The following is a 10,216-nucleotide window of genomic DNA, read 5'->3' as shown; positions in this document are numbered from 1 at the left end:
ACAATTTTCCAGAGATGCCAATCAACCTACCATGCATGTCTTTGGCCCGGCGGAGGAAACCGGAGTACCCGGAGGAAACCCCTGAGGCACGGGGAGAACATGTAAACTCCACACACACAAGGAGGAGGCGGGAATCGAACCCCCAACCCTGGAGGTGTGAGGCGAACGTGCTAACCACTAAGCCACCATGCCCCCCATGGTGAATTCTTCTAAAAGGAAATTTGTGGGCGTCTCCAGAGTCAGCGCTTTGTAACAAAGTCTTCAAGGCACGTTATTATTAGATTATTCATTTAAATAATGAGAATAAACAAGGCTGGTGATAACAGAGGTGACTGAGAGACTTGTTTTTATTTGTTAGAACGTACATGATAACAGGAAGATTAGTACTGTGGATGATCTAAAAGCATTAAATGTAACTAGAAATGGATAGAAAGTACGTAACTATATATCGTAAACGTTTTCAAAACGAATTGCAGCGGTACAAAACAATTACATTTTATGTAAATTCTGATTATTTTGCTGTCACAGTAAGTGTATTATTCCTTATCTAAGGGCAAAGATCAGATACAGTAGTTTCACTTGGATATTTGCTCCATGGCTCTAAATATACACAATGTCCTGAAATGTCTGGGTTTGTTTATTCTGTGTCAATAAATGCGTCAAACAGTTAACGCAACCAAACAGATTTTTTTGCACTTGTGTCCAAGTACCTTCAGGTCCTGTTTTTGTAAGTGTAAAGTAAGAAATTGCTCCTAAAATAAATGCTTTAAGTTCCGTCTTCAGCGTGAATCGGAGCAGGAGTATGAACACAAATGAAGCTCTATTTCTCGAAACCAAGACAAAACAGTGAGGTGGAGCAAAAGTGCAAAAGACAAGCTTCACCCTCCATTATCATTATTATTATTATTATTATTAGTAGTAGTAGTAGTAGTAGTAGTAGTAGTAGTAGGAGGAGGAGGAGGAGGAGTAGTAAGCTAGAATGATTATTAAATACATTAATAATTATAACCGAATAAATTTATAGACAACGATTCCGATTTTCCACTCAGATCTACTCAAATTCTACTATTTATCTTAAAATAATTTTCAAATTATTGACACCCCTAAGGGGTATTGTCTAATAAATAAACCCCCTAAATACCAGAAACTTTGTTGCTGAAGTCTTTAACCATATCTTGTTTCTCTCAGGTGTCAATATGACACTGTACACATGGAAAATCCCTTTGTTATCCATTACTATGGGAAAAACCTTAGTTTCAAAACCAACCCTTATACACCGCAGGTTGTTTGGAAATGTAGCAAGAAAGAAACCTTTCTTCACACAAAAAACAACGTGTTATGGTCTTGGCGACCTCCCAAACACACTGCAGGTGGATTCGCTGGGTTAAATTGCCCATAAGTGTGTATGTGTGTGTGAATGTGTATAAGCTCTAGATCTATACTCACCCTGATCATGATAAACAAGAAACTGATGATGAAGATTTTGTAGAAACCTTGTTTATGGAAACCTTTTTAAAATCAATATACAAATTGGTCATTCTTTATGTCGTATGTATATAAATACCCTCTACTTTTATTCACATACATGAAAGTTACAGTAACTTCATGCATGTGGTATATAGTGAGGCTTGTATTCATGGTTGTTCTGTTCTTTTTGTTTTATCAAGGTTTAAACAAGTGCAAACTGAACTGAATTTTCTAACGAGTCCTGTGCAGGAACACGCACTGAATACAATGGAAAAAATGCTACACTTATTTGCAACAAACAAAAAAAAAGATCACTTGATTCACCCTGTTATTATTGTCGTTACATGGCCTTTTGTTTAATTAAACAATGTCCTTGTAACCAATAATAATAATAATAATAATAATAATAATAATAATAATAATAATAATCGTATTATGAAAAACTTAAATATATAAAAATGAAATAATAAATGATATAAAAGACTATACTTCTTATTCTTATTCTCTGTTGTTGTTGCTGATGTTTTTGTTATTGCTGATGTTTTTGTTGTTGTTGTAAAGCATTGCATTGCATTCATATCCCAATTTACTCTGGACAAAAGAAATGTACACAACAGGTAACGTTATCCTTCACTTCAGCGCTCGATCAAATTCTTTTTTTATTCTAGATTTATTTGCATGGCTGTGTAAAGTTAATCTGCAACTCTGCCAACCAACTCTCTCTCTCTCTCTCTCTCTCTCTCTCTCTCTCTCTCTCTCTCTCTCTCTCTCTCTCTTTCCTTTCAGATGCCTTTGCATGTGTGTGCACCTGTAAGATCTCTGCACTAGTTAAACATTGGCCAGGTTGCGTGAGAGCGCGTGAACCCAATGTTCACGCAGGATGTTTTGAGGAGGGGGTGGAGGAGTAATGGAGGGGGGGGCAGAAAAGGAGGGGGGAAGGGGTAGATTAGAGAAGGAGGAGTTGTGCCTGACCTCTCATGGAAGGAGGCGGGGCTAGATGGGAGGTGGGAGGAGACAGGGCGTGGGGTTAACTGAGTTTACAACTCACTCATCACCTCCTGCTGCTGCACTGAGGGCGGAAATCCAGATCACTGTACGCGCTTTACTATATGCCTTAATGTGCTATCGTGTTGCGCAAGGGCTCTCGGGTAATTACTGCTTGTGTAATACATTTCCGAGGATTTGTAACGCCAATACTCAGTGCTCTGCGGAAAGAGGCTGTGTTTCTGGACCTCTCAATTATTGTCTTTATCAGAGAAAACACACTCAGCATTGCTGAATTCAAATGTAATTAGATTATTCATGTTGGTGAGCTGTCATTTTGCGCATTATTATTATTATTATTATTATTATTACTATTATTATTATTATTATTATTATTATTATCATTATTATTATTAGTTTTATATTTTTCCTAAATATATAAACCACCTGTATACTTTCAGACATAATAATTATAGCTTTTGTATTATAACTTGCAGACTATTTTAAGCATAAAGCCTAGAGGATTTTTTTTTATGTATGATCAAAGTGTCTAAAATAGGCTAATAGTTCCCAAACCCCACAAAGATCACAAAGCTTCTATCCTTTTGAAGTCATCTCCATAAGGAGAAAACATATACTGTATGTGTGTATTATTATCACCCCTTACATATACACCGACAACATTAAAAGCACCTGCCTAATATTTTGGAAGTATACTTGTGCCACCAAAAAGGCTCTGACACGTTGAGTTTTGCACCTGGGGAAGGAATATGGAGAGCAGGTCGACATCACGTTTCTTAAACCATTCATAAACAATTTTTGCAGTATGTCAGAGACCATTATCCTGCTGAAAAAGAAGCTACTGCTATAAACCTGGTGCTTCCCATAGTGCATCCTGGTGCCATCTCTTCCCAAGCAAAACAATTCACACTCCACATGAAGTAAAAAAAAAAAAAAAAGTGATTCATCAGACCAGACCACCTTCTTTCATTGCTCCATAGTCTAGCTCTAATGCTTTAATGCCAAGTAGTGGACAGGAGTCAGCATGGGTAATCTGACGGGTCTGCAACAACGCAGTCTCATATACTGTACAGTAAGCTGTGATGCACTGTGTTTTCTGACCCCTCTTTATCAGAGCCAGCTTGAAATATTTCAGCAATTTGTGTCTCTTCTGTCCAAATCATAATATGGTCCTTATCAAAGTCATTCAGATCCTTTCTAAGGGAAAATACCAGGCATTGACAGATGTTATTATAATGTTATTTACTTAAGCAGAATATTTAAAATTTAAATTTAAATATAACTAAAAATTACAATAAATAGTTATTGCATGGAACTGCAACATATAGAATATAAGGCAATATCATTTATTTTTGGTGCACTGAGTAAGTGACTTGTGTGGAATTGGCTATATACAGAATGCTTTGAAATGCGTTGTCCCGCCCCTCGCGCGCCTGTAGGTGGGGGTCCTGCAGGGGTTTGCGTGAGAATGCGGTGGGGGCGGCGGCTCTGCGGGACAGTTAATACACAATCTGCTCGTCCGTAGTCACGCGAAGGCGGTGGTGCAATGAATAGACACGAAAAGAGGACTTCAGGTTTCACAGCAGGGCGAGCAGTCTGCACTACAGAAATAATCAGTGAGGAAAAAACCGCATGCGCTTTATGGAGAGTTCAATTAATATTCACTCGTACAGGCGGTTCTTAAGTCTCTAAACACTCCAGTTTCACTTGCATTCCTTTAACATTTTTTATTTATAAGTATTTATAAGTTTATTAAAATGATATAAAGCAACCTGGTGCCTCTTTTGAATTGAATGCAACAGCATATATCAGCTTTTATTTATTCAATGAATCTTTAAAACTTCATTTATTGAAGTTTGGCACTTTTTATTAATCCATGTATGTCACAATGTTTTTTTATGCTGCCTACAAACGTAATGTTATTTATCCGTGTAATAAAAGGAGGTAAAATCATAAAGACTATCACCCCCCCCCACACACACACACACACACACACACACCTTTTTCTTCCCTCGCGCTTGTGCGCTCCTGTAATCTCCATTCACATCTAATTGCTACTCTCGCACCTCAAAAGCTCCGCCGCTGTGACGTCACTAGGCAGGCGGCCAATCAGTTCCAGAGCCCCTCTATAAAAAGTTCTATTCATCGCGCACAATTTATAACGCTTCATAGAAGCAAAACCGATCAGAGAAAGGACGCAGTTGAAAGAGCTGGACATTGCGCACTAAGCTGTTTTGAAGGTAAGTCTGTTTGATATTTGGAAAAACCACACAAAAGCCTTTCTACTTCTGCAGTGAGGATTTATTTATTTATTTATTACATTTTATTCTTGCATACGTGATTTATTAATTTAGTAATAATAATAAAATAATAATAATAATATTTAAAAAAAGGTCCTGTTTACTGCGTGGCAAGTCTCCAAGTGCGCGCGCGCTCACTGTCCCCGTCGGTCAGGCACGAGAAGGTGCGCTAAACTTGTCTGATGTGTGTAATGTACCGAGCGCTGCACGTTTTTTTTATAATCTTGTCACTGATTTAGTGTTGTGCAGGAACTGAATAATACATGTGTAGGTATAATAATTCAATCACTCTAAGTGAATATGCAGTTACGCACAGAATGCGTTGAAGTTTGGATTTTATTTGCAATATGCACAATATTGCAATAATTTTACGCATATGCATTCTCTCTCTCTCTCTCTCTCTCTCTCTCTCTCTCTCTCTCTCTCTCTCTCTCTCTCTCTCAGAGATTTATTTCTAAGGTGTTATCTCCCTGAGGCAAATAAGAAATGGTGCTGGCAGATATCCCATTTTTTGGTCCTATCTCGGTGTCAGAGAGTCTCGTGGCCATTATAACAATATGCACAGTGTATCTCCTGCTGTGGGTCACTCGCACCAAAATTCCTGAAGGTCTTCTGCCACTTCCAGGACCGAAACCTCTCCCCCTCATTGGAAATGTGCTGGAATTAGGACGCAACCCACACCTGAGTTTGACAGCCATGAGCAAGCAGTATGGCCCAGTTTTCCAGGTCCAGATCGGCACACGTCCTGTGGCAGTGTTGGGCGGTAGTGAGGTGGTACGACAGGCCCTGATCAAGCAGGGCGAAGAGTTTGCCGGACGTCCTGACCTCTACAGCTTCCAATTCATTAGTGAGGGGAAGAGCCTGGCGTTCAGCACGGACCAGGCAGGTGTATGGCGTACACGTCGCAAGCTCGCACACAATGCCCTGCGCTCATTCGCAAACATCGAAGGTCAGAGTGTTGAGTATTCCTGCGCCCTGGAGGAACACATCAGCAAAGAGGGCCTGTGCCTGATCGAGAGGCTGTGCAGCGTCATGGAATCCAATGGCGGATTTGACCCTTTCCGTTACATCGTGGTGTCGGTAGCCAACGTGATCTGCGGCATGTGCTTTGGCCGTCGCTACAGCCACGATGACAACGAGCTATTGAACCTGGTGAACATGAGCGACGAGTTCAACCAAGTGGTGGGCAGCGGAAACCCGGCTGACTTCATTCCATTCCTGCGCCTCCTGCCCAGCACCAACATGAAGAAATTCCTAGCCATCAACAAGCGCTTTAACACGTTCATGCAAAAGCTTGTCAAAGAGCATTATGACACCTACAATAAGGTTTGTGCACTGTTTGAGCTAGAGTTTCTGAACAGCATGATGAGATTCTGTTGAGAATATAGGATGTTCATGTTGTTGTGTGTTTTTTTTCAGGACAATATCCGTGATATCACAGACTCGCTTATCGATCACTGCGAAGACAGAAAACTGGACGAGAACTCAAATCTGCAGGTGTCCGATGAGAAGATAGTGGCAATTGTGAATGATCTCTTTGGAGCCGGTGAGTTATCAAGGACAATCAGGAATTATTTATACAGACATGTATAGTATGTATAATATATGCCAAGATGAAATATAGGTGCACAAATACCTATGAAGCTAATCACTCTTTGGCATTTTCATGCATGGCCCCACGCTGATCAGCATATCTTTACAGGTTTCGACACAATCAGCACAGCTTTGTCCTGGTCTGTTGTGTACCTAGTGGCTTATCCTGAGATACAAGAGAGACTGCATGAAGAGCTGAGTAAGTCAAGTTAATATTTGTCTGACTGACAGCACAAAAAGGATCACCGTGTATTCTGCAAATAATCCTCTAATTTAAAATAGACACTCCAGTTCTGCGAGTGAATGAATGTAATGAGTCAATGAATCATCCCATGAGTCATCAAATGAGACACTCTCAAGCCATTAAGCTCTGCCCTTCATTTTCTTCTACTTCCTTTTTTTAACAGAGCAGAAGGTTGGAATAGACAGTACGCCGCGCCTGGTGGACAAAACCAACCTGATTTACCTCGAGGCTTTCATCATGGAGATCTTCCGTCATTCCTCCTTCCTTCCTTTCACCATCCCGCACTGGTAGGATTCTCCATTATAGTTCCTGTTATTACCCAGAAGTTGATTAGCTTCCAGTAACAGCATTGAAGTAACAGAATCCTGAAGTTTTTTTTTATCCATCTTATAGCCCAGTAAACAGGAATTAATACACACTAGCATAATTGTCTGGCCGATTAAAATAATAATGAAATAAAGATTATAAATTGTATACCCATCCAATGCAGCTGTCAGAGCTGCTGTTTTAGAACTCGAACCAACCGATTTATTCCTGTGTGTTTTCTTTTGCAGTACCACAAAAAACACGTCCCTTAATGGGTACTTCATTCCTAAAGACACGTGCGTCTTCATCAACCAGTGGCAAGTCAACCATGACCCGTAAGTTTGACATTTTCTCTAGATCACATCTTTTGGAGAAATGGCACAATTTTTTAATTAATGATAAAAGAGTTGGCAAGGTTGGAATTTTTCTATGATGTCATTACCATGACAGTCTGATTTTTTCATAATAAGCGATCAGGATCTGATCCGAGTTATACGTTAAGGCTCCAGATCCTTGCTCATGAAGCTGTTACACCAACTTAACATGAAGCTGCTACACCAGCTTAGCATGAAGCTGCTACACCAGCTTAGCATGAAGCTGCTACACCAGCTTAGCATGAAGCTGCTACACCAGCTTAGCATGAAGCTTCTATACCAGCTTAGCATCAAATATTGTATTTCAGTTGTGCGAATGTTGTTCGTGCTGCACGTCTTATCAACCTGAATATGTGACATGGCGTCATCTGATATGATTCTATAATGTTCTACAGGGAGATCTGGAAAGATCCTTCCATGTTCAATCCTGACCGCTTCCTCACCGCTGATGGCACCGAGCTCAACAAGATGGAAGCTGAGAAGGTCATGATCTTCGGCTTGGGCAAGCGCCGTTGCGTGGGAGAAGTCATCGCTCGCTCTGAGGTCTACCTCTTCCTCGCTATCCTCATCCAAAGGTTAAAGTTCAGCAGCATGCCGGGGCAGATGCCAGACATGACACCAGAGTACGGCCTCACCATGAAGCACAAGCGCTGCCTCTTGCGCGCCACGCTGAGACCTGGGTTCGAAACTCCATGCACGGTGTGAGAGTATGAAATGAGCCGTAAATTCAGCTGTTTAATTTCAGGGATGCTAATGATGAGAATCCCTCATATTCTTGTGATGCTGTGGTCAGTATAGACACAGAGGATCTCTTTAGTGCAGTGAGGGGCATCTCAATGTAGTGGCTGAAAATTTCTGACGCTTATCTGTCTTAAATGCAGATCCACATATTTTCAGAATATAGTCAATAAGCTGCCAGAAGAACAAGACGTAATATTCTGTGTAGATGTCTAGTGATTTGGTTCACATCACCTTGGAGTCGAGTTCACTGGCTAATTCCTGGCTATATCTCAGGTACCTTGCTGCAGTGGTTAGAAAACATTGATCTGATTCTGTGGAAAGTATTCATTATGAATCATGAACAAACTATTCAGATGGCATGGACAGAATTAAATATTTTAGTGCCTTTGTCTTACAGTAAGCTATAATAGTTTGAAAACTATGCATTATATAAGCCTTTTAGTACTACTGACTGTTATTTTTGCTATGATAAAATATATTAAGAGAAAGAAATTGTAAATTTTTTTTTTCATTTTTTTTTTTTCGTTTTTTTTGTTTTGTTCTTTTTAATGATCCATAGCGTCATCGGCTTGACGATCAACACTGAAGTTATTTTCAAAATGATATTTAAGCTCCATCCCGTAATGTGATCCATAAATTCATGTGCTGTATTACTGATCAGTTTCCAATGTGCTTCAACTTCTGCTTGTACACAATGCTGAAGTTTTGTATCGAGATTTATTTATGGAGGCCTTCAGAGATATTGCTTTCAGTGTAGGTAAAACTGATAGGCCACTGTATTTTTTTTCTGTGTGTGTGTGTGTGTGTGTGTGTGTGTGTGTGTGTGTGTGTGTGTGTGTGTGTGTGTTTGTGTGTTTATGGGAAATAATGAAGGAGGTGAATTTATGGTGTAACTTTCTTGAAGAACAAAACAAAAATTCAGTCATTACAGTAATTATGCCTTTTTGTACTCTGCTGTTGCAAAAGTTTTGGCACTTTTGTATTCTTTGCCAAAATAAATATAAGTGAAAAAAAAGTCTACCAAGAACTGTCTACATTTCTTTTTACAATAAATTGGTTTGAAGAGTCCAGTAACATGTCAAGATAACAAGAAACACCAGCATTTTAGAGTAATTGAGACATCAACCGCTTTAAGGTGTTTAACCAAAAAACAAAATGGTGTGAGATATGAGATGAATCAGAGCTACTGTTTCCATGCCCAAGTTGGTTATTTTCCTATAACAGCACACCTCAATGTGTTTTATTCCTCTTACACCAGTTCTATATTAGTTATACAAAATGTTAATCCAAAATAGTCTAGTGGATAAAAATGAATTATGGATGGAAATCTATGTTGTTTTTAATTTTTGATCCAATCCATTTGAATTATTTTTATGTTCTGAATTTTAACAATAGTGGAAACTGATATCTAAGTTACACAATAGAAAATCTCTTCTATCTATATATTTTTGACTGGGTTGAGAGCTGGTGAGTGTGTGGTTCACACCGTAGGGTCATCAAACAATTCAGTGAGCCTGATGATGGGGGCGGAGTCACACCCATCAGGATAAAGGCGAGGAACCTTGTAGTGATTTGGAGTAATTTGCTTTACACACACACACGCACGCACGCACACACACACACACACACACACACACACACACACACACACACACACACACACACGCACAGAGGGCCAGTTTTATCAGCTTTGTTTTGGTTCTCTTCCTGCATCCAACTTGATTCAGAGTCGATTCACTTTACAATCTGGAATGTTTGGATCAATTCCTGATATTATGTAGATTCAGAGCTGATTCGCTAAAGAATCAGGATTGTCCTGGTCAGTGTCCTGTAACTGATTTGATTCAGAGTCAAATCACTTTACAATCTAAAATGTTTGTATCAATTCCCGCAATTGAGTCGATTCAGAGTTGAATTGCTTAAGAATGCAGTATTTAAGATCACTTCCTGCACCTAATTAGATTCAGAGTCGATTCACTTACAATTACAGTCTTGAATATTTGTGTCTAAACACTTTACAGTCCAGAATGTTTTGGTTTATTACTGTATTTGACTTCAGAATTGATGCTGAATCAGATTATTTTCCAATCCTGCATGCTTTGGTTAATACCTTCAGTCCCACCATTTAAACATGTGAAAAGTGTCTTATTTTGGATGAATGTTTACATGTTTGGGTAGACATGCCT

The 10,216-nt window shown here is 39.4% G+C and overlaps 1 protein-coding gene across 1 annotated transcript; it reads left to right on the top strand.

Moving 5' to 3' along the window:
- Window positions 1-4,540: 4,540 nt before the first annotated feature.
- LOC113652605 (cytochrome P450 1A1) lies at window positions 4,541-9,048 on the top strand. The gene is made up of 7 exons (XM_027161791.2): window positions 4,541-4,712; window positions 5,217-6,098; window positions 6,192-6,318; window positions 6,475-6,564; window positions 6,773-6,896; window positions 7,164-7,250; window positions 7,685-9,048. The coding sequence occupies exons 2-7, from the start codon at window positions 5,259-5,261 to the stop codon at window positions 7,992-7,994; spliced, it is 1,578 nt and encodes a 525-aa protein (XP_027017592.1). The 5' UTR covers window positions 4,541-4,712; window positions 5,217-5,258; the 3' UTR covers window positions 7,995-9,048.
- The last annotated feature ends 1,168 nt before the right edge of the window (window positions 9,049-10,216 follow it).

The sequence above is a fragment of the Tachysurus fulvidraco genome, chromosome 13 (assembly GCF_022655615.1).
Source record: "Tachysurus fulvidraco isolate hzauxx_2018 chromosome 13, HZAU_PFXX_2.0, whole genome shotgun sequence".
In the NCBI taxonomy this organism is placed as follows: domain Eukaryota; kingdom Metazoa; phylum Chordata; class Actinopteri; order Siluriformes; family Bagridae; genus Tachysurus; species Tachysurus fulvidraco.
The sequence above is the reverse complement of the archived record's forward strand: the minus strand, read 5'-3'. Positions and strand labels throughout refer to the sequence as shown.

Bases quoted from the DNA above. Each gene is read 5' to 3' on its own strand.
- LOC113652605 (XM_027161791.2), top strand. From the start codon at position 5,259: ATGGTGCTGGCAGATATCCCATTTTTTGGTCCTATCTCGGTGTCAGAG. The intron at 6,319-6,474 runs GTGAGTTATCAA...ATATCTTTACAG, and splicing joins GAATGATCTCTTTGGAGCCG to GTTTCGACACAATCAGCACA. The intron at 6,565-6,772 runs GTAAGTCAAGTT...TTTTTTTAACAG, and splicing joins GAGACTGCATGAAGAGCTGA to AGCAGAAGGTTGGAATAGAC.